The 25663-nt window shown below is 35.1% G+C and overlaps 1 protein-coding gene across 6 annotated transcripts in view; it reads left to right on the forward strand.

Annotated features, from left to right (window-relative positions):
- The window catches only part of TIAM2 (TIAM Rac1 associated GEF 2), a 317964-nt gene that overhangs the window by 157170 nt on the left and 135131 nt on the right, over positions 1–25663 (forward strand). For all 6 annotated transcript variants that reach the window (XM_007484791.3, XM_007484792.2, XM_007484794.3 and 3 more), the window contains 2 exons: positions 3291–3463; positions 4322–4546. In XM_007484791.3, the coding sequence (XP_007484853.1) occupies positions 3291–3463; positions 4322–4546 (398 nt within the window). The remainder of the gene's footprint in view (positions 1–3290; positions 3464–4321; positions 4547–25663) is intronic.

Consider the following 25663-nt stretch of genomic DNA (forward strand, 5'->3'; position numbering starts at 1 on the left):
TGAACACAGACCATAGATTTCTGGTTACTCAGTGCAACTCTGGGTAATAATACTTCAATTTATCTAGCAGTAGGCAAGATACTTAAGTGCTATCTGTAGATGGAATTACCCATGCTTATTTGTGAAACTCTTGAGATTCTATGGTGAAAGAAGCTTTGTAAGCCTAAAATATCAAATGTTTATTCTGTCACTTCCTTTTCAACAATGGAAAGATATGTTATAAAAATGTTTTTTGCCAACATAACCCCTTTTCTATGTGATTTTAAACACGGTTTCCCTCTGAGGGCATAGTTTGTCAAGTTCAGCATATCAGATTTTTAGTACCAGTTGTAATAATTAAAATTGGGTGGTCAAATGTAATAATTAAAGATTTGGTTTCACAAAGATAATAATGGTTTAAAAAAAAGAATTGTGGTCACAATTTATAAAATTTAAAATTAACTATGAGTTAATAGACTGTTATATCTCTTAATAATTTAATTTAATATAAATATAGTAAAAGGAAGGAAATGTATGAGGAAAAAGAAAATATTTCCTAGCCTACCATCCTAGTGCTCCTATCTGAAGAAATTCAGCTCACTCCCCAACAAAGTTCTGATCTCCACGTGGAAGTCTGGGAACCTCTTCAACAAGGTCTCACCAGAGTAAGCCTCTTCCTTCACCTCAAGTCACAATGCCAAATCTATGCAGCACAGAATGCTTCTTTAGCCTGACTCACCAGTGCTTGAATGTATCTTCATAAAGTGCCTTGCAGAATGAATCCAGGAAAAGCCTCTTCTTCAGCCATATTCTTCCTACAATGCCTCGGGAGTCCTTAGGCTGGCTTTTGATAAGCACTTTCTCCATGTCACTTCCTGTCTCTCTCCCACTTCACAGGAATCAATCATAGCCTCCCAATTTGCCTGGCACTGCCCAGGGGGTAGGGGTAGGGGAGACAGTGCTTATGGACTGTTAGGGTATGAACTTTCTTTGTTAGTGACTTAGTAAGTGTTAAATAGGGTTACTTTAAGTTCTTGATTGATTAATTTAAAATAGACAAAGGGAATAAAAATTCTCTTTCACAACCCCCCTGTGATTCTATTGGGAGACGAACATGTTGAAATCTCCCAGATTTACATGCCTTGCCTCCCCAATGAATCATTTCAAATATTCAGCTTATACCTCTAAAGATCTTCTAGCTTAAAGGTGCATACAATGTTGCACTTTCTAAGGGGGAAATTATAATAGTTGGATATAAGAGGGAAATAGAGGAAGAGAGGGGGAAAAAAAAGGTTGATAGGCACATTGACAAAAAGCCAATTAGGGGACAGTCCTCTTTGACATAAGAGTTTACATTCAGAATAAATGTGTTCAACCCCCTTCAGGTTGATTCATTATATCCCAAACTTCATTCTGCATCTTCTGATGCACTGTATGGTTTCCATAGGCTTCTTTATGGTGCCTTCTTTAAACAGTTCACTTTCTTGATTAGGTGAGTTAGCGAGCTTCTTTTCTTGAAGTTTTCTATCAATTTTTTTTTTTAATCTTGGATTTTACACAGTTAAATTTGGAACCAATTTTTCAGTTGTGAATAAAATATATGTGTACATATAAATCTATAGATAATTGAACATCTCTATATATTCAAGCAGGCTTCATCTTATGTGTCTTCTAAATACCTAAATAAATTAATTGAAAGTATTCTGGAAAGAGATGCAGAAATATATCCTATATACAAATAGTTCCATTCCTAAAACATCATAGATAAAACAAAATTAGGATTTGATATATGAAAATTTGCTATATGAAACTGAAGTTCTATGGAAAATGTGTCTGATATTGTGGGGTAATAAGAGCTGAAAAATGGTGACAGTTAGTGGTTGTGTCCTTTATTAGGGCAACAGTAAGAAAAGGGAACAGTATTTTGGAAGGAAAATGTAGATGAAAGACTAGGATCATCTATATAGGACAGATGTTGTAGTCAAAGCTTTCTTTCCTACCTCTAATCAACAGAGCTATTTGTATTTCTTTTTTAGTCTTATTTCTCCTGTCTAAAAAAATGTTTTACTTAGATGAGTTTGGATTATGGTGTTCTACTTTAGAGCCAGGATCTAGCAAGAAGTGCTACAGCAATGAAGAAATATAATACTTTTGTTGATCATTGTCCCCACACCCTGCAAAACAGTATAGCTTTTAAAGATTCAAAATTCTATTTAAGTTTGACAAAATTCATATTATTTTAATGTGTCAATTTTAAAAATTCTATGACAATGAAATATTCCATAATGATTCTACATTTTTCTTTAATCCAATGATTATCTTTTGGAATTAGATTCTCTTGTGCTTTTCTTCACTTTTGGAACCAATATTTTTGCAGTTTTTTAGCGTCTATATTGAGTTTCATTTAATGCACTGCGCACTAAGATATAATGGAATAAGGCAAAGTTCTTAAGGAACACAGTTTAGACTTAAAAAAACTTGCCTAATGGTAGTACATTTGCCTCTTGTCTTTAAGTCTTATTACCATGAATGTAGTCAGAGAGATAAGAGTTCCTTCCTTGATCTTTGCCTCTTACAGGAAGAATGCAATTTGGTGCTTCTAAATCTAGAGTTGATGAAATTATTTTTATATTGCTTTTCATAACTGTTTTGAGGATAATTATTCTTTGTAGGGGATTCAGTTAGGATTGCACTAAGGGTTTATGTGATAACATCAAAACTATTTTAATCCAAAATTTTTTAAAATCAGTGCCTGGGAGAAGAGATGACATGATCCAGCATGTTTTTCCATTGATACAGGAGACTTTACCTTAGCAATACTTTGTTGACCTAGAAGGTTCATTGGCAGCCTACTTGAAAATAACAAAGCAGAATTTCTTTTATTTTTTTATTTATTTTATTTAATTTATTAATTTATTTTATTTGTTTGCTTTATGCAAATTGTAAATCTGTAAAACAAATCTCTTAGCTAATAAAAATGGAGATTTATTTTTATTTTTATTTTATTTTTTTCTTATTACATTTTCATATCTCAAATTTACCAAAACATCCTTTTCCTAGTTTTAGTATTACAATAAGCAGAATTTCTTTAAAGCATATCTTTGCCACCATCCCCACAAATTAAAACCCTCACATATATCCTTCCCCACACATATTTTTATAATCCTTTACTTTTTTCTCCTTCTTTGTATGCCTCTGTAGTTTTATGTAGGTTGATCCCTGACATTCTCTTATCTTATTGTGTTTGAATTCTCCTTTGAGAGAACTTGAAAATGTGGAATGGGAATTCATTTTACCCTTTTCTTTGACAGGCTGTACCCTGCTGTTCTATGAGACATATGGGAGAAATTCCATGGATCAAAGTAGTTCACCTAGATGTGCTCTGTTTGCGGAAGATAGCGTAGTGCAATCTGTTCCTGAACATCCCAAGAAGGAAAATGTATTCTGCCTCAGTAACTCCTTTGGAGATGTCTACCTTTTTCAGGTACTGCTAGCTCTTTGCATTTTGTATAGTTTATGGGGATGCAGAGGATAGCCTACAAAGAAAAAATGATGAGAACAAGATACCAGAGTGAGAAAGCTACAATATTTTGCTGAGTTAAAGTTGAGAAATAGCAAAAATGAACTGGTTGAGGGTAACTTGAGAAGTGAATAGTGTGTGAAATAAAATAAAGTAAAATTAAAAGCAAAACAAAATTTATTTTTAAATTAAATTAATTTATTTAAATAATTAAGAATATTTTTCCATGGTTACATGATTCATGTACCTTCTCTCCCCTCCTCCCACCCCCCTCCCTACCCAATGAACAATTCCACTGGGTTTTACATGTGTCAGAAATAAAAATTTAATAGTAAGATAGAACAAAAATTAAAATGACAGAAATAAAAGAATAGGAAAAAATAAGACATAAATAAGAATAAGTTTTGGCCTTAAGTTTTGAAGAGGATCTAGAGTCCTCAAGAGTGCAAGAGTGTGTTAAGGCAGGAGAATAAGGGTAAACTGTGCCTCTTTGTCTTACTGGACATAAAACAGCTAAATTTTCCGTGTCTGTAATCTCCCTAGGAACTTGGAGAATGAAAAAGACAGTAATCTCAGGACTTTGACAGTATGACTTATTTACAAAGCATTGTACTTCTGGCATATCATTCCAAAGCCCTTCTGATGGCCTCACAAGTTAAGGAAGCCAATAAGCCTCAAGTAGTCCATATGTATTTTTGTTGTTAGTGTTATTATTAGGCCATAAAAAAGGAGGTACCTCTTATATAGGAATATCTCAACCTGCTGCTTTGGGAGAGTGTCTTTTCTGTTGCTGATTTTTTTCAACATCTTCTGATTTTTCAGGCCACTAGCCAGACTGACCTGGAAAACTGGGTGACTGCCATCCATTCTGCTTGTGCTTCTCTTTTTGCAAAGAAGCATGGGAAAGAAGACACAGTCCGGTTGTTGAAGAATCAGACCAAAAATCTACTCCAAAAGATTGACATGGATAGCAAGATGAAAAAAATGGCTGAGTTGCAGCTCTCTGTGGTTAGTGACCCTAAGAACAGAAAAGCCATAGAAAATCAGGTATGACTTGTTTTATTTAAAATAGTTGTCTGCCTTAAACTGTGGCAGTTAAAAGAGTTGGGAGATATAAATTGTAGTAGATATAAGAGTGGATGAGTAAATTTGTGACCGCAGAAAATATGTTTCACTACAGTGTCTTGGTTTTAAATCAAGTATAAGGTGGTCGCCAGGGAAATATTCCCAATTATGAATATACCCAAGTCAACTGGGTTTTATAGAGAATTTAATTAATAATACAATGAGGAATTAAAGAAAGAGAGAAAAAGGAAATAAGTATGAAGGGCCTTAAGCCAACATGGCCTAGACCTGAGTCTTAACAGAGAGAGATCAGTCAGTCAGTCTTTTATCACTTACCACAAGGTCTGTCTAAGCAAGGATTCTAGTGACACCAGGCCAGCTCCATCTCAGCTGACTTCACCAGAGAGAGTTCCAGCCAGAGTCCTCCTCAAAGAGAGATCCAGCCAGAGACTGTTTCAAAGGGCCTGTCTCCAGAGCCTCTAGAGAGACAGAGTCCCCTCAGAGGAGCTCCAGCGACACCTCCTTAGAGATTGTCCTCCAAGAGCTTCCCTTCTCCAGAGCCTCTCTCAAGAGATCCTCCTCAAGCGATCCTCATAAGAGATTTCTCCAAAAGGATTCTCATAAGAGCTTTCTTCCAAAAGGATTCCCTCTCAAGAGATTCTGCTTTTTCTTATATAGGGGGGTTTTTCCTATGTCACCTCCCCTAAGTCCTTACATCTACCAATCACTGTAGACATTTTCCAAAGGACAACCCATTCTAAAAACACTGCTGGGTTGACTAATCCCTTTAGTAGAAAACCTCTGAGTAAGTCTGAACCAGAGAAAACACAGCTGAGTCGACTAATCCCCTCAGTAAGTCTGAATAAGAGAAAACACAGCTGAGTTGACTAATCCCCTCAAGAGAAAACCTCTGAATAAGTTTTCACCTCTTTGCTCCTGGCAAGTTTACAAGTTGCCCGACCTTTATAGGTACCTAGCATCCCATTGTATCAATTCTAAAAACAGGCATGGCTCAAAGAACTCCTTGCCTCACCATAAGTATGGGTTCAAGTACTTTCACTGTTTAGCAAGGAGATTTCTCCCCTAAAGCAGTCCCAAGTACGGGTAGAGTAGTGGTCCTCCCATTTCTGATCCTGGCGAGTTCTCATAGTCAAAATGGAGAATGTTCCCAGTAGGGAATTATTCCAATTGAGAATTCCCCGGTGAGGAAATTTTTAACATTCACAAGTCTGAGAAATTTCAAGATTTACAATCCCTCCTGATGATCATTGGGAGACTAGTCTCCCCATTGATCATTTAACATAATCAATTTGTAATCCTAAATGCACTTCTAACTATAGATATACATGATATTAAAATTTCTAAGAGGAATTAGAATAGTGAGGGAGGAAATAGAAAAGAAAAGAAAGCAAAACCAATGTTTTGCTAGGCGCATTGACAGAAAGTCAAATTAGGGGCAATCCCTTTTGGCATAAATGTGTACATTTACAATAAATGTTCAATCAAAGTTCAGTTCAATCAATCATATCCAAAGTTCATTCTTGATCTTCTTGATGAAGTGTAGGTTTTCCAGCATCTTTCTGCAACAGTTCATTCTCTGGATATAAAAATTTCAAGCTTCTTTCTTGAAGATCTTTTCTCAAACAAAATCAAAATCTTGAATTTTTATAAAAGTACAATCTTAAACAAAAAATCAAAATTCTTGGATTTTTATAAAAATACAATCTCAAACAAAAAAAAATTCAAAAATTCTTAGATTTTAAATTAAAATACAATCCCCCCTGAAGTAGGTGTTGAAAAACATCAAGTTTAGCTCAGAATGCAATGTTCAGTTATGGGGGTATATGAGTCAATTATCAAAAGAAGAGAAAAATAATCAAAAACATAAGGAAAAATTCAAAATAGGTCCTTGTATAGGTCCAATTTAAAGTAATTTCTATCCCACAAGTATGTAGGACAGAATGCAGTAATATTTCACTTAGTTATTGTAGCCAAGACTACAGGAAGTTGCCATAATATAAGAAAAGAAGAATTAGAATTCTATTTTTATAAGGAAGCATCATTCCCTCGTCTGAGTTTTTTTTTCATTCTCAGGGACATAAGGGGCCAGCATAATAGTCAAACTTTGTACTTGTATGAGTACTTCGTAAAGAGTGTAGATCCAAGGAAGTCCTACGACTTAACATATGTCAAGCATCACAACCTTGAGTCTCACATTAGTATTTCATGTGTGCTCTTTTCGGCACTATTCAGGTTAAGTCTGTGCTCCTTGTTTTTATCCCCCCCTTTTTTTTTTCTAGAATCATACATTAATCACAGTCTCATAACATTTTATCAATAAATGGCAGGTTCCCATAGTTTAAAGCCTTTGCATTGACATTATAGCAAGAATATATATATATTAACTTGTATTACTACAGAAAAAATAATATTTATATGTACCTTTGGTACAAGAAATGAGAAAAAATCAAATATTCTAATCAAAAAGAAAAGAAAAGAAATAATAAAAAATAAAATCAGTAATTCAATGTGTTCTCAAAAAAACAGCATCCACTTGTCTATGGATTATTATCTCCAATTCATATGATAGGTTACAGTCAATCAGTCTCAGCAGAAGATGCTTTCTTCACATGTGAGCAGTAAATCCAAGAGTCTTTTTCTTCAATCTTTATGGATGTTGGAGTAGTTAACAATATTTGGAATGGTCCTTCCTATGAAGGCTGAGTTGCTCCAGTATGCTTGAAATTCTTAATATAAACTTTATCTCCTGGGTTCAGGTCATGCAGAGAAAAGTCTAGTGGTCCGTCTTGTACTGCAGCTCCAGATTCGTGAAGTTCACTTAGTTTATGCTGTAATTCCTGTATATAGGAAGCGATAGTAATATCTCCCCCTAATAGCGATGTATAAGCCGGGGAGAAAGGCTTAGCCTGTATAGGCGGATGTCCAAAAAGCATCTCAAACGGTGAGATGTGTAGGTCTCCTCTAACCTGCTTCGAAGATAAAATAGGGCCAGAGGGAGAATTTCAGGCCATTTTAAATGGGTCTCAGTGCATAATTTTCCAATCATAGTTTTAAGTTCTTTGTTCATCCTCTCAACTTGACCTGGACTCTGGGGATGATATGGAACATGGAATTTTGGAGTTATCCCCAAGCAAGACTATGTCTGATTTAGAACAGAATCAGTAAAATGACTCCCCCTATCAGAATCAATACGTGCTGGCAGGCCAAAGTGAGAAATAATTTCCTTTAAAAGCACCTTAGCAACAAAAGCTGCTGTGGCTCGGGCTGTAGGAAAGGCTTCCGGCCATCTGGTCAGTTGATCTACTATGACCAGACAAAATTTATATTGTCCAGCCTTTGGCATCATTATAAAATCTATCTGCAGGTGCTCAAAGGGTGTGTAAGCCAGAGGTCACCCACCAAAGGCTTTGCCACAAAAGGCATGTTGGTTATATGCCTGGCAGGTAGATCAGGCTGAACATACTTTAGAGGCTATGGTAGTTATACCAGGGCTATCCATACTCTCTTGAATTGTATTGAGAATGTTTGTTTTTCTAAGTCATTAATCTTTACAAAGTTGTCCTTATATAAGTTGTTGTCCCTATCAATTCATACAAATGTCATGTCATTATTTATTTAGCCATTCCCAAAGCGTTGTAAGTCTCCCTTTTTAATCCTTTTCTACAAAAAAATAGCTGACTAGATCAGTCTTTTTCTTGTCTCTGATCTCTTTAGGGTAGGACTCATAGCCATATCATTGGTTCAAAAGATATGATATTTGAGTAATAGTTCCATATTGATTTTGGTACATTACCAGGGAGGTAATATGGGTGTTGGGAAAGAGATTTATCAATTTTTCAGATCTTAAAAGTCCAAATGAACTGCAAAAATTGGGACGGACAGATAAGAACAACGAGTAGTTTTGCCTGCCTAGAATTGGAAGGTTTGTTTTTTTGAGTAGTGAGAGGATTAAATTCAGAAGATAGTATGAAGATAAATCATGAGAACTTTGAGTGTCTGACTGAGACTATATTCTGTAGGTAATGGTGAACTAATGAAAAATTTTGAACAGAGGAGAAATGTGATAAAAAATAGTATTTTAAGGAAGTTAATCTAATGACAGTGTACATAATTAATTGGAGAAAGAAAAGTTTGTGGAAATATCAGTTAAGATCATTGGACAATTATCTAGACTATGAAACTTGATCTTTGTTGGAAGGCTGGAGGGTAGGAGAATATCATATACAAAAAAGAAAGGATAGAAAGAACATCATGCACTGGGAGCTAAAAAATACATTTGAAGCTATTTCTGGAGAGAAGGAAGCTACATGTTCTGAGGGCAAAATAGCTGCTTGTTTTTAAAAAAATGATAAAACAGAATAACAAAAACTGAGGTAAAAAACCATCCACTTAAGACTTGGGGGAGAAAGAGGAAAAGTAGTCAAGTTAGTTGCTGTTTGCCTGTTCGTCAGGGGATAGTTGTTTTTCAATCTTATAACATCTATGGAAAGGTTAGTTGTCTTCTTGGAATATGTTTCCATGGCATAATAGAGAATCTCTTGAGACTTGTTAAAATATAAAACTACTACCTACTTCAGTTCATTTACATGAGCACAAGGGATACTGCCAGGAGAAATCTCTATCTCTTGTATATATTGTGTATGCTGAGTGATATTTGAAGTAGCATGAAGAATAGGAAAGCTATCTATGCCTTGAGAAGAGCAAATGTCCTAATTCTTTTTGGAGAGACAGAAAGAAAGAAAAGAAAGAAGGAAAGAAGGAAAAAAAGAAACAAAGAGAAAGAAAAAGGAGTCTGTAAACTTAAGGGGAAAAAATTGACTTTTAATTCCTAGTAAAATTCTAGGTCATTTTTAAAAATGATCATCATTAGAAGAGGAATCAGTAATCATCTAGCTTCATTAGAGCACTTTCTTATAAACTAACATCAATTTCCTTTTTTTTTTTATGGGACAGGGTTACTAAAATGATGCCTCAGAAAAATGCTATCTATATAGTTTACCTAGTCCAGTGATGGTGAATCTTTTAGAACATTTAGAGACCACATGCTGTGCCCCCCCAGTGACTTAGTGCCCCATCTCCCTGTGTTTGGGAGGGGTTGGGACTGGGCTCCCAGCTGGCTTGTGCTGAGGGGAAGCTGCCTCCAGCTCTGGGCCTGGCATGGCTGGGGATTGAGGTCAGGGGTTGGGGCTACTGCCGGGCTGCCCTCTGCAAGTGAAGACTAGTAGGCTTGGGAAAGTGGTGGAAGGCTAGAGGAAAGGTGGCTTCTTATTACAACATGGGGTGCATGTCATTGTCGAGTCTGATTCAAATGCAGCCCCACATAGCCTCTGCTGGCCTCCAGAGCAGAGATGCAACCTTAGCACCTTTTAAGATGCTTATATTTGCATAGCAATGGTGTACCCATGATGCACCTGACCTCTCTGCTGGGAGTGGGACTGCCCATTGAGCTGTATGACTCACATGGAAGTGGGAGCAGGGGGTAGAGGGAGTGTAGTTAGCTTTTGGGGGACAGGGATACCCCCAGACTGGCAACTGGTGGGGAAAGGAAGGAATGAAAATGGAAATCTTTTAGGGTGGGTCCAGGCTGGTGGTGGAAGAGGAGACCTCTTGTTTTGCCCCCCTGGCCCCGTTAGCCCTAGACAGGGGAGGGATAAAGGGAAGGGAGTGGCCTGATTGCTCTGCTCAGGGGAAGGAGTAAGCACAGAGGGGTGGGGAGGCATGATGGAGAAGGGGAAGGGAGCAGCTCAGCCAGGGGATAGCATGTGTGCCCACAGAGAGATCTCTGTGTGCCATCTTTGGTACATGTGCCATAGGTTTGCCATCATGGACCTACCCTTTAGAAAAGCATTTGTGAAATGCTTTTCATACTGTTCTTGTCAAAATGATGCTATGATATGAACTATAGTGGTGTCATACTCTAATAGACACCCCTGTGGGGTACAATACTGACTTAGAAAACCACAAATTAACATGATCTATGTTCTATTGTATTTTTATTCACTTTGTTAAACATTTTCCAATCACATTTTAATCCAATTCAAGTCAGAGCTTGACATCTCTCAGTTAGTCACCACATTTTCAAAATTCACAACTGGTTGAATGGCCAGACTCAAAGAGTAGTTGGTCTTGGTTCACTGGTACCTTATCAGAGGATCTCAAGTGAAATGCCTAAGGGATATGTATTTGGCTCTTTGTTTTTTGTATTTTTATCAACTTAGATAAAGGTATTAATGACATTTGCTTATAAAATTTTCAGGTGACATAAAGCAGAAGGAATAGCTAACACACTGGATGAAATAGAATCCAAAAGGATCTTGATAGACTAGAACACTAGACTAGATTAATAGGAATAAATGTAATCTTATACTTGTGTTCAAAAAAACAACTAGTCAAAAGCGTAAGATAGAGAAGAGATATGATTAGATAGCAGTTTGTCTAAAAAGATCCCCAAATTTATGTGGGCTCCAGACCCAGTATCACTCCATAGTATAACAAGGAAGCCAAGAAAACCAGTGTAATTGTGAGTAACATTAAGAGAGGGATAGCATTAGGAGATAGGGAAGTGAGAGTTCTTATCTATTCTTCTGTAATTAGACCACCTCTGCTTCATCTAACCTCATATATGTTCCCTTCAGTTTGTACTTTAGAAAAGACATTTAGAAATAGAAATAGAAATAGAAATAGAAAAGACATTAGAAAAGACAACCAGAGGCAACCTGACCAATTTCTCTTCACTTACTCCAGCCAGTCCCTGGTGTTAGCATCTGATCAAATAAAGATGAAGAAATTCAATGAGAAACTGAAGTGACTTTTTTCACCCCAGAACTGAATAAAAAACCTTATTTGCCATCCTGACCCCTGTATCAAAGCTGTTTCTAGCACAAAGTAGACTCCCAGCATGACCAAAGACCATTCGGTTTAAGTGCACTACAGCCTGGGTATAGGACAGAAAGAATAGGAGACTTCCTTTAAAAAGGCTCAGCCTGGGCAGAAAGCCCCAGGGGGGAAACCTTGGAAGCCTTGACCAAAACAGCTAAGTGCTACAGCCCTCAGACTTGGACAATCCAGGGGCTTTGTGGTCTCTAAAATTGTCCTGAAACATCAATGAAGTCCCTAGAATATTTATCACTCTTAAACCTCAAAGACCAGGAGGTAAAGTGAAGCATAGGTATCCAGGGGGAACCCAGCAGAGTGAGGTCAAGACAAAGCGGACCTATTCCACCCAACAATGCACAGGGAGGTAGAACTTAGCCTTTAGCATGGAACCCCATTTCATAATTCAAAGGCAATACCATTTGGTCTCAAAAATATTATAAATCTAACTATAATAAATTCACACAAGATACTTGAAAGCAAAAAGTATATATTTTAACATGTCTATATGAATACCTAGAAGAAATGAAGCAAGAGATTTAAAAATGAGCTCTGGAAGAAAGAGCTCTAAAGTGTTACAAGGTGTTTTCTTAATTTCACTGTCTCCTTAAGAGCAGAGTTTCTATGTTAGAGGGAGTTTCTTAATCTCACTCTGTCTCTTTAAGAGGCAGTAACAGATAGATTGCTCAACATCTCTTTTAGAGGCAGGCTATAAAAGGAAAAAAAAAGTTAAGAGAAGTACTCTTTCTCTCTGACTTCCTAGAGAACAGGATTCTGTGTTGTTCTCTCAGTCAAGAAGACCTGGCAGTTACTTTTGAGAGTTTGGGATATGGATACCAATTTGAGAAGTCTGGCTCTAGAGATTTTTTTCTCCTCAGTTCCAATGATGGAGAAAGAGTATGTTACTGAGGGCTTTTCTTTTCAGAACTTTGAAGAAGTCTGTGTCTCTGTGACAGATAGTTTATAATTGACAGTTAATAGAAGAATTACTTTAAGGAGTTCATTATTGATTAATGTTCATTGATTAGTTAGACAGTGAATTTAATCTTAGTTAGACAGAGTAGATGTTAGGCCTGCTTTGTCAGGCAAGAAGATCCTCAGATTTAGGGTTTCTTAGAGATTTAGTATAAGGTTTAGATTTTTATGTATAGTTATACAATATAAGGGATATACTCTCCTATTTCCTATTTCCTATACCAACTCTCCTACAACTAAATAAATAGAGGTGGTTTACCAAACTGGTCTCTGGACCTTTATCAAAATATTATTAACCCCTCACAAAAGAAAACAAAACAAAACAAAACAAAAAAAGCTAAGAAACTCAAGAAATGAAATCCCTGAAAACCAGAGTTGATGAAACAAAAAACAGTTAAACCCCAAGAGACAGTAACTATTAGAACAAAATCAAAAGATTAAAAGCATAAAGAAAACATGATAGCAAATGCAACCTAGAAAATTGGTCAACAGAAAATCATAATTAAAATCTGGACATTATATTTCAAGAAACCAGAGATGACAATTGCCTACATTTATTAGAACCAGAGGGCAAAGTAAAGAAGAAAAAAAATCTCCCAATAGTCTCCTGAAAGGAATCCCAAAAAGAAAAATGACAGTAATCTCAGCCAAAATCCAGATATTTCCTATAAAAAGAAAAGAGTACAAGCATCCAAAGTGAAGCAGTTGAGGGATAAAGGAACTACAAGCAAGATCATACAAGACTTGGCAGCTTCTATTCAAAATGAGAGATCTTGGAATATAATATTATAAAAAGCAGAAGATAATAGGTTTATAACCAAGACTCTGCAAAGATGAGTATAATTCTACAGAGGGAAAATGGAGCCATAATAGTTTAGATGACTTTAATTTTGATGAAAACATCAGAACTGAGTAGGAACTTTGAAATACAAAGAGAAGATTATGGAGAAACTTAGACAGTTAAATATATTTGAGCAATTGTAAGTTGAGTGGTGATGTCCTGCTAACATTCTAATGGGAAGAAAAGATATATATTTAAATAAGAAAAACAAAGGGCTGCAGTAGATGAAGGGTTAGTTCTATTCAGAGAGTTTTAAGGGCAAGAGAAGGGACAGTAAAAGGAGCCATGCACTAGTACAGAAAAGAGATGAAATGAGTTAATTTCCATAATTGGGGAGCATGAGAAAAATATAGAAATATGTATGAAGAGGGGGATGTAGAATTGGCATAAAATGAACCTTCACTCATTTGAAATAGACAAAAAGTTTAAAATAAACACAGAAACATGCATAAATGGTGTAGAAATATAACAAATATTAGGGGAGGAAGCCAGAATAATGGTAGGTTTGGTTAAGAGACAAATAATAACCTGACAGGGAAGAGTCACAGCAAAACAAATTTCTTGATCTTGAAGAAGAGATTAAAAAATAAAACAAATAAATTCTTAAGGAGGTGCCTTAGATTATCTCTAGGGTATTGGGAAATGGTTGAACAAGCTGTGTTATGCAAATTAATGGAATATATTTGCCCAGTAAGAAATGACAAAAGAGAGAGTTTCAGAAAATCCTGGGTAGAATGAACGATTGCCGAGAGGGAAATAGCAAAAACAGTAGGACAATTTATATATGAACAAAAATACTGTAAAGTCCATTAAAAGACACGAAAAAAAGACAAGAACTCTAATCAAAATGTCTGGGGAAGAATAGGAATCACAATTGCCTAGAACATCTTGATGGACCAATTACCATCTACCTGGTAGCCTAATAGTAGAAATTCTCCTAGAGGAGCAAAAAATATAACAAATTATATAAGAACACTATAAAGCAGATGGCTTTATCTACTATTGTTACAACTACCTTGTGTCCTTGAATAAGAGTTCCTACAATTTTGTCTAAAAGGATTTCCTTCACAATTGTAAAAATATTTGGTCACTGCATAGAAAAAAATCCATACAAACAAAAGTTCTAAAGGAAGCAGAGGCAAACAGGATAGTTTTATACTCTTAAAAACAAACAAACAGACAAATATGAAATGGAGATTCATGGTTTTCTATAGAATACTCTTTTTGTGTTTCTTATGTATGAAAATGTTCTTTTTTAGGGTAAAAAAATATAATTATTATTTGTAAAATAAATATCTTGATAAACTGGAGAACATCCATAAGAGTCAACAGGAATGGTAAGAGGAATTTAGTACACAGCCATGTGAGATTAGTTGAAGAAATTAGAAATGTTTTACTTGGAGAAAAGACAATTCAGAGGTCAAAAGATAGCTGTCCTCAATTATTTGAAGGGTTGTAATGTAGAAGAAGGACTAACCTTGTTCTGACTGCTTCCAGAGGCTAGACCCAGGAGCAAAGGATGGGAATTGAAAATATGCAAATTTAGATTTGATGTCCAAGAAGACCTATGTAATGAGCAGCCTCAGGAAGTAATGGATGATTCTTTGGAGGATATATAGTATTAGGGAATCTTTTCCTTATGGATTGGCCTAAATGGTTGCTAAACCCCTATTCAACTATAAAATCCTTTGATTCTATAAAATGTTGAGAGTGATGACTAGAATTTGTAAGATTTAGAACTTTGTATTGAAATGTTTTTATTTCAATTCTAAAAGTAAATGCCTATTGCTAGGTATAATCCTAAGAGCTGTTATAATAGATGAGAAATGATTCAGTCCTTGTCCTCAAGAAAGATCATTGTCATTCAATAAAAGAAGATATCAGCATCATCATTTAAAAAGCTAGCTTTTACATAATGCTTTGAGACTAGCAAAGCACTTTATAAATCTTATTTTATATTCACACCAACCCTGGGAGATAGGTGCTATTATTCCCATTTTAGAGGGCCAGTGCTCATCCTCTGTGCCAAATAGCTGATATGTAAGAAAATAACTGTAACAAAAGATAGAATGTAATAGAGGCAAAAGAGAGAGATCAAATTGTTGTAAGAGAGTTGAGATGAAAGAGAAAACTTTCAGGTATAGGTTTAAGGAATGATGTGGCACCTGAACTGATCTCTGAGTAAGAAAAGGATTTCAGCAGGCATAGATGAAGAAGAAATTCATTCTGGTCATTTTGCATATGTGTCTCCTTGAAAAAACACAGAACCATCATAGTACTTAGAAAGAACAAGTTTTTACTCAGGACAAGGGAGACAATGCTTGGAGACTTCTTGGGACTCTGCGAACCCTGCCTCCCAAGGGGATTTTCCAATGAATTGAAAAAGTTGGGCTTTTCTATACATTTTTAGGAATAAGGGACAGGAAGTCCAATTGATTGGCTTACATGGTCTAGCACCTGGCTAGACTACTTGGGAGAGGCCTAGATACTATGGGAGAAACTTTTAAGACAAAAGAGTAGTTAAGATGTGATTATATCTACCATTTCTGTCTAGACTGAGATCATTAAAAACAAAGGTTTATCATTCAGTCTAAGACAAGGATCAGTTTGGGACTTCCTTAAAGGCAAATTTTGGAGTTCCATAAAAGGAGGTTATCATGAATATAATAGATATTGACTTTGGGGTGACTGATAGTTTTAGGTTGAAATTAGTATGCAGTAAGATAAATAATGTGCCATAAAACTGTAAGTTTAGAATCAGCCAGATTGTGAAGAAACTTAAGTGTCCACAAAAAGAATGACAGGGAGCCAGTGAAAATTTTTGAGCAGGGGAAGGATATGGCCACATCTGTCTTTATATTCAACAGTTTGTTTTCCCAGCTATGTCAGAGAAAAACTAGAGAAGGGAGAGACTGAAGCCAGAGATAACAATTTGGAGATTCATTACAATAGTCCTAATACAAGGTGATAAAACCCTGAAAGAGTAGTGGCCATATGTGTAGAGAGAAGGGAATAGATTCCTGAGATCTTGCAGCAGTAGAATCGATAAGACTTGTTCATTGATTGGAAGAGTAGTAGGTGGGATGGGGAAATGTTAAAGGAGAGAGAAGACTCAAACATGAGTAAAACTTTGATCATGGTATAATTGAAAAAGGTACTAATTCTGTCAAGACAAATAGACAAATTGAGAAGAGGAGCAGATTTTGAGTGGAAGATGATGAATTACAGTTTTGACATGTTGATTTAAAGATGCTGACAGAGCATCCATCCCAGTGGAGCTGTACCCATGTTGCTGTCACTGCTCAGTTCTTATAATCTGTTCTTTCTTATTCTGTCTCTTATAGTTACAGGTACAGGAAGTAGCTCAGTGGGAAAGAGATGAGGATTGGATAGACTGATTTAGGATTCATCTGTAGAGCAGTGATAATTGAACTCCCAGGAGCAGGAAAGATCAATGAGGAAGCAGAAGAGAGATGAGGGCTTGGGAAAGAGCCTTGAGAGACATCCCTAATAAAGGGCGCAAGAGTTACTATTGTGTTGAAGAACTTTTAAAACTATGATTATATGAAATATTATGCTAAATCAGAGAATCCCTAGTGAAGAATATGACATTTGTTTTATGGGGGCAAAGTAGAGGGGGATTTTACAGGGAGTAAAGTGGACACTTGATACTACTAGGGAAATGTAAGGGAGGTGGTGGAAGACAATCGTCTCTTCTGAAGGTTAGCCAGGACTCCATCACTAACACCCTGAGAAAAAGTGATGTAATTCATATTTGTTTATCTCTTCCATGTAAGTAACGAAAGGAAGCCAGGCCAGCTTATATCTGGAAAGGATTCACCTCCTGAGGCAGTATCATTATCTTGGTGAATTTCTTTCTTTTTGTAGATATATCTCTGTATCTGTCTGGTTTATGGCATATATCAGTATAGTATACAGGTACATGAACAGGCAACTTGGGAGAACAGATACAAAGGATGATAAAAAGGAAAAGCAGTGCCTCGTAAGGTTTCCACTCTAGTAAGCTCCTGGTAGTGGATAATTAAATTCTTGAAAATGGTCTTTTAAAATAATTAATTTACAGTAGGAAATAAGCTCTGCCAGGTCTTCAGGTTGCTCATAAACTCTGAGTTAAAAGGGATCTTAGAGCCCATCTAGCCAAGTGTCTACTTGAAGCATGAACATCTACACTTCTCTATCAAAGAGAGCAGGTGGTAGGTATCTCCTTAAACACTGTTAATTACTCAGGAACTCATAACTATTTCATTTTGGGACCACCACCTCTAATTGTGAGGAAATTCCTCCTGGTATCAAACTAATCATCTGCCTCTCTAAACTTCTGTGCATTGGAGTCAAGCAGAACAAATTTGATGCTTCTTTCCCATGACTGGTCTTCAGATATTTGAAGAATGTTTTCATGTTCTAAGACTTCATTTCTCCAAGCTTTAGCTTTTAGTTCCTTAAAGTTGGTTTGCTAAGTTACTTGGAACATAGCTTTCCATAGTGGAATTAGTGTTGACTTAGAGTCAAAGGATCTGAGTTCAAATCCTAACTATTCTACTAATTTAGTATACATTGAGCAAGTCAGGTTTCAATTTCTTCTCCGTTAATGAAGGAATAATTCAAGATAACTTCTGAAGTCCCCTCTAGCTCTAATCGCTAATCAAATCTATGATTCTTTTACAGTCAGATTTGAAGTCTGGAGAAGACCCTGCATTTCTAGCTACTTGTTTTGCCCTCAGTTTGTCAAAGTATTATTGACCAGCATTCATTTTTTTTCTGCTCATAACTTTTAATCAAACTCTTTTTTTGACTTTCTTAATAATTTAAAATTTTTGATGCTATTTTTGTGGCTCAGTTTCCCTAACTGGAGTGAGATGCTTTTATACCTAACAATTTACAGAGGAACCCAATTGCCTCTGTCCTGAACAATCATTTAGGAGACAGAGGGAGTAATCTCATACTCTTTTTTTTTTTACTCATTGGCAATCCTACTTTATTTTAAAAGATCTAGGTATATCTCTACCATTTCCTGTTTCTGCCTCCCTTCTTCTGCACTATTTTTTACATGTTTAGTAAAAAAAACTTAAATTAATGCCATTTGAAAATATCTGGGCACTATTTCTGCAGTTTTTCTGCTGTGATTTTAAAATGTTTTATCCAAAAGTTTTTTTTTTTGTGGGTAACATGGATAATGTTGTCTTTGCCCGTTATATTTAAATCATTGTCCAGATGGTTGTAAGGTTGTATTTGCTTTTTATTTGCAGGCACTATGAGTTCAACACATTAAGGACAAAAACAGGCACATGCTTAAAATTACTTTTTATGGGAATTTTCTTTTAAGGGGAGTTTTATGTGAAACTATAAAAGCAAAGGCCTTTACAAATCAAGATCAATAAGGACACATTTACCCCCAAATATTCCCTAAATGTGCAGTTCCCTCTCATCTACTTTGAAAACTTTTAACAAAGTACAGAAAGTTACTGTGATACATTATACACTCACATTTCTAAATCTCCACTTTCCTATTTACTTTATAATTTATATCATGCCTTTTCTCAAGACCCTCAGTAATAGTAACTTATAGGTTAAAAATGGCTGCACTTATTGGAAAATATTGCATTTTGTATGATAAAGGCTCTGAAATGAGATTTCTTTGAAGCTGTGAGTGGAGAATGTTGGAAGTGACTCTCTCCTTCCAAAATACTAATAAGTACTTACTTCATTTTGTTATGTGAGGAACATGCTTTCTTAAAATTTTTTTTTCACATGTTCTATTTCTAGCATTTTGCTGGTATCTTGTGTCACAAAATGATGCAACTTTAATTTGTGCATATCCAATGAAATCCAGATCCTGCAGTCATTTCATGTGGAGAGTTCCTTTTGAAGCCCAAAAAGGGGAATGGTTGCATAATTAAGCCCAGCTAGTACTTTCTTTTCATTTTATGATAAATACTTGAATAAATAAATCAATAAGAACTTTTATGAAATATTGGCAACCATCTAAATCGCTTTCTACAGCTTTCTTCCCTTAATGGAAGAAATTGCTTTCTGTTTTGTTTTATTTTACTTTTGAAAATAGGTATAGCTCATCTACACACTGGAAATGGATACAGAAAGACTATAATTGTGTACAGAAAGATCTGGAGCCCTTAATGAAGGTCTTCCGTGGTAGTATTTTTGCCTCTCTGAAAGTGAGGGCATCCTTTTTCAGAAACAGTTCAATTTAAAACAATGTCACTTAAACTTCAGAGCATCTTGTATGTGGCATCAGCCAACAAATGAATGGACTTTGTAACATTTGCTCTAGGTTTTCTAGCTACTCAAATCAACTGATAGAATTTTGAAATATCAAACATAAAAAATAAATATTATCTTTTATTATCTTAGTATTCCATGAACCCTAAGAAAGAGACAGAGACATTAGATCTGAGTTTGAATCCTGTTACTTTAATTTATTGGCTCAGGGCCTTTGGTTAAATCATTTCACCTTTCTTGGCTTCTTTTTCTTAATTTGTCAAATTAGAGGTTTCGACTAGATGACTGCTAATAACACCTTTTAACTGATGATTCTAGCACTCCATAACCCAATGTTATTTGTGTGTGTATATGTATACAAACACACATTTGGTAGAATACACACATATATACACACAGGGTAAAATATTACTAGTTGAATTTCTCTATTTCTTTTGAACATAGCATCTCCCGCTTTTCAAATTTGTCACCTTGACAGTATCCTCAAATCATTATTCTCATTAAATGGTCTTAGTTATCAACTTGCCCCTCAACATCTTCCACCTTTTATTGTCTCTTGAATTTTTTTTTAATTTTGTTAAATATTTTCCAATTACATGTAAAAAAATAACAATTAGTTCTTAAAATTTTGAGTTCCAAATTGACTCTTTCACTCATTCCTGCCCCTCTCTGTCCTTGAGAAGGTAAAGCAATGTGTTAGAAGCTACGCTACATATGTAAAGTAATGCAAAATATATTTCCACATTAGCCATGTTGCAAAAGAAAACACAAAACAATAAAATGAAAGTAAAAGTGTGCTTCAATCTACATTTAGAATTCATCAGTTCTCTCTAGAGGAAGAGAACATTTTCCATCATGGTTCCTTTGGAATTATCTTGGATCATTGGCTTAATCAAAGTAGCTTATTATCCTTATGATATTACTGTTACTATGGACAATTGTAATAGTTAAAATTACTTTTTCTGCTAAAAGTGTTATATTTTATGAGGTTTATTGAAGATTATTAGAATTAAGAAATAAAGAAAATACAAAATAAGAAAGCATATGCGTAGGAGGGCTGAAAGTCCATTCAATTTCACTTACTCTACATCTTGAGAGAGGCGTGTGCTTAGAAGTGGAAGCAGGGAGAGAGAATAGGCGGTACAGTCAGTTTAAATACCCCTTTTGCTCTAGGACCAGGTGAGGACCTCTGGTGAGATTTCAGGGAATTCTGGGAACTACCAAGGACTTCTGGGAATTGAAGTCTGGGTTTCAAATCTCCATTTTTGCACAATGTTTTCCTGGGTCTGCTCATTTCACTTTGCATGAGTCATATAAGTCTTCCTAGGTTTTTCTGAAGCCATCTTCTCATAATTTTTATAGCATGATAGTATTCCATCACAATCATATACTACAACTTTTTCAGCAATTTTCCAATTGATGGGTATCCACTTCTTTGCCACCACAAAAAGAACTGCTATAAATATTTTTCTAAAAATTGGTCTCTTTCGCCTTTCTTTGGTCTCTTTCAGATACAGACTTAGTAGCAGCATTTCAGGGTCAAAGGATATGCACAATTTTATAGACCTTTGGCTGTTTTTCCAAATTGTTCTCCAGAATATTTGGATTAATTCACAACTCCAACAGTATAATAGTGTTCCAGTTTTTCCACATCCCTTACAGTATTTGTTATTTTTCTTTTTTATTGTGTTAGGAATCTGATAGGTGTGAGCTAATACTTTCAGAGTTATTTTAATTTGAATTTCTCTATCCTCTAAGTGACTTACTTACTTACTAAGTGACTCTAAACTCTCTAAGTGACTTAGAGCATTTTTTAATGTGACTATTGATAACTTTGATTTCTTCTTCTAAAAACTGCTTGTTCATATCCTTTGATTGGGGAAGTTTTCAACTGGGGAATGGCTCTTATTATTATAAATTTTTCTTAGTACCCTATATATTTGAGAAATGAGGCCTTTATCAGAGAAACTTGCTGTAAAATTTCCCCCAGTTTCCTATTTTCCTTCTTATTTTGGCTGCATTGATTTTATTTGTGCAAAAACTTCTTAATTTCATATAATTCAAATGATCCATTTTATTTCCCGTGCTCCCTTCTGTCTTTTTTCTGGTCATAAACTCTTCCCTTATCATAGATCTAACAGATGAGTTTTTCAATGGTCCTCTTATTTACTTAATTATATCCTTTTTGTCTAAATCATTTATCCATTTTGATCGTATCTTGGTATACAGAATGTGATGTTGGTTTATACCGAGTTTCTGCCAACTTGGCATACCTGAAACTTAGATCTTTCAGTTTATCAAATACTAGATTACTCTGGTCATTACTATTGCCTATTAGGTACCTAATTTATTCCATTGATCCACCACACTAATTCTTAGACAGTACTCAACTGTTTTTAAGATTACCATTCTGTAATATATTTGAAATCTGAAACTGCTAAGCCACCTTCCATAACATTTAAAAAATTGATTCCTTGGATATACCTAACCTTTTGTTTTTTCCAGATTAATAATATTTTTTTATAAAATTTTTTTAAATAATTTTTTTTATAAAAATGATTCTTTGCTAGTTTGGTGTGTCACTGAATAAAAAAGTTAACTTAGGTAGGATTGCCATTTTTATAATATTAGCTTAGACTACAAATAAACAATGGATATTTTTCCAATTGTTTAGATCTGTCCTTATTTGTTTGAAAAGTGTTTTGTAATTTTATTCATATAATTCTGGAGTTTGTATTGGTAGATAGACTCCCTAGTACTTTATATGATTTGCATTTATTTCAAATGGAATTTCTCTTTTTCTTGCTGCTGTGTTTTGTTGGTATTGTATAAAAATGCTGGTGACTTAGGTAAGTTTATTTTATATCCTGAAACTTTGCTGAAGTTGCTAATTATTTCAACTAGTTTTTTTAGTTAATTCTCTATGGTTCTCCAAGTACATTATATCATCTGCAAAGAATGATAGTTTGCTTTTTCACTGTATAGTTATTCCTTCAATTTCTTTTTCTTGTCATATTGCTATAGCTAGCATTTTCTAGTCCAATATTGAGTAATAGTGGTGGATATCCTTGCTTCACTCCTGATCCTACTGGGAAGACTTTAAGTTTATCTTAATAGATAGATAGTACTTATCCTTTTAAGAAAAGCTCCATTGATTCTTATGCTTTCTAGTTGTTTTGTTTTGTTTTGTTTTTTAAAGCCTTTACCTTCTGTCTTGAAACCAATACTATGTATTGGTTCCAAGGCAAAAGAGCAGTAAGGGCTAGGCAATGGGGGTTAAGTGACTTGCCCAGGGTCACACAGCTAGGAAGTGTCGGAGGTCAGATTTGAACCCAGGACCTCCCTTCTCTAGGTCTGGCTCTCACTCCACTGAACCACCCAGCTGCCCCTTGATTTTTTAAAAAAAAATCTATTTATCTATTTTATTTTAGATCATCCTTCTTTCTTTCCTATATATTATACTTTATTCCTCTTCTATAGTTGGCTGAATCTATTCTATTTCCTCCCTTATAACATTCCTATTTTTGTACTTTTGCTCTGACTGTTCCCCAGGCCTGAACCACACTTCCTCTGTACCTCAAGTTCATGTGTAATCTCTCACCTTCTTCCAGATACAGGTCAAATGTCTTTTTCTGTATGCTACTCTTCTTCATTATGCCGAGTGTTAATGTTTTCCTTCACTAACTACATATATTATATTTAATCACTTTGAATTTATTTTGTATTTATTCTGCATATACTTATATATGTACATGTGGTCTTCCTTGGTAGAATTTAAGACCGTTGAGAGAAGAGATTGTTTCGATTTTTGTTTTTGAATCTTTTGGCATGGTCAACACAAATGCATGTGAGGCATTTTTTACACGATTAATGAAGATTGCTATGAGAATCAAAGTAACTCAGAAGAAACTTTATTGTTGTTTAGTTGTGTCCCACTCTTTGTGACTCCATGGACCACAGCACACCAGGCTTTTTTACCAACTCCATTCTGTCTGAAAGTCTGTCCAAGCTCATGTTCATTGTTTTTATGACATTATCTACCCATCTCATCTTCCGTCATCTCTTTTGCTTTCAACCTTTTCCAGAATCATGATCTTTTCCTATGAGACCTTTCTTTTTACTATGTGGCCAAAGAATTTAAGCTTCAGCTTTAGTATTCATCCTGCCAATAAATAATAATTTAATACATTTTAAAATAATTTAAAACAATTTTTAAAGTACCTCAGAATCATTAACAAAATCATCACTAAGTTTACACTGCAGAAACTATATGCACTAGATATTTATGTCAATAATGCCAGTGAGAAGTAAAAGTTTTTATTCATTTATTCAGTTTATGTACTCCAGAGTAAAAGAAATAGAGGAAATACAGATGAACAGGTACAAAGTGACCTCAGCTTGTGTTTATTGTTACTTTGGGTAGCTTTAGGAACTCCCTTTCTGAGTTTCTTCCTCCTCCTCTCTGTTTGCTATCCTCCTGCAGGCTGCAATTATTTTATTTTATTTTTATTTTATTATTATACCTAGTTTAGGAGTAGCAGGACTGGCTGTAGCTTTTTTCCCTACTTAAAAGAAAAACTAGTAATTCCTCACATGAATTAAAAAACCAATTCTTTATCTTTTTTATTAGCTAAGGTTTTTGTATGTTAGATTTTCTTGGTGAAAGGTACGCATGTATGAGAGACTTGGAACTATTTTTTTCACAGTTCTAGATGAAGCCCAAACACATTGTCTGAACTTTCAGTTATACTCAAGTAAGGCTGTCTTTCTGTGTTGGTTTTGGTGTTTGGAAAACGTTGGATAGGCCTTCCCTTCTGCCAAGAGGAAAAGCTAGTGATTGAATAGGATAGATGTGGTAATGGACAAATGACCCAATACTGTGGTAAAATGACCAATTGGTAAACAATATTTTCCTAAGAAATTTTGTCTGGGAGGAACATGTTTGTCACTTTTCCTTTCATTTGTTTAGGATTTTTAATAGCAGACTAATATTTTGCCTCTCCTTTACTTTGGATATGTTCAGTCTTTATTGATTTTTCACTTACTGATCACTTTGTTTTACAGAATAAAAGAATTTAAAACATGTTATTAGAATAAATATTTTCAGTATTTTGGGGCTTAAGCTACACAAAAGTTGTGATTTCACTTTTACCTATTACCAAGATTTTCCAATTTTAGTCTTTAAAAATGGATTAATTATTAGGAAAAAAAAACATCTGGTATTGATTCAGGACAATTGATTCCAGGCTTTTTCCTGTTTTAAATTATGCTATAGGGACAATCCCCAGGAATTCCTTGCTAGATTCACTGCCAGATAATGTTACTATTGAATGTAGTGCCATCATATTAGCACTTTCAGTATAATTTGAGATGGAGTTCCTAGTTCCATGAGCTCCACTGAGGAGCAAAATTGCTTCCCATGCTCTGGTCCTCTTTATGTCCCTTTTTGAACCCCTGAATAATTTGCCATGAGACAGCAATTTATTTTAAATAGGCATTATTTTAAAATTTGAATGTACAATTTTAAGTGTGAAAAGAGCATGTAAATCAAAGAAGTAAGTATTGACCCTTCTAAGAATAGTTTTTTAAAATGTATTCTGTCTGCAAAAATATTATGGGTTAGCATTTGCCCTAGAATTAATTTTACATTAATATATTGGGGAAAATGAATTGAAAGAGATAAAATTTAAAGTATGGAGGAAGGACAAAATATTATATTGTCTTTCATTTGTAAATATGTCTTGCTATTTATCTCATCTCATTATTAAATCTCAATGAAGCTTTCTCAAAACAAAAAAATCAAAATGGTATGAACAATGTCATCATCAGACTTTAAAAAATATTAGATATGTGTTTACTGCCTAAATGAAATTTGTAAAGTAAGCAAGTTTGCCTTCAGGGGCTATAAACAAACTGCTCCACCTCCACCCCTACAGGACCACATTATTTAACAATTCCAGTGACTCCCCTTTCTGTTTCCTTTTCGTTGGCTTATCCTGCAAGATAATTCCTTTGTGGAAAGGCTAACTTGGAATGTAATACTCAGTATATTGTACCAAACAAGTAGCTAAACAGCACATCATAGAGTACAGAATTTGGCAGCTCCCCAAAAAGTACATAGCAACTTCTTT

Source organism: Monodelphis domestica, chromosome 2 (genome assembly GCF_027887165.1).
Source record: "Monodelphis domestica isolate mMonDom1 chromosome 2, mMonDom1.pri, whole genome shotgun sequence".
Classification (NCBI taxonomy): domain Eukaryota; kingdom Metazoa; phylum Chordata; class Mammalia; order Didelphimorphia; family Didelphidae; genus Monodelphis; species Monodelphis domestica.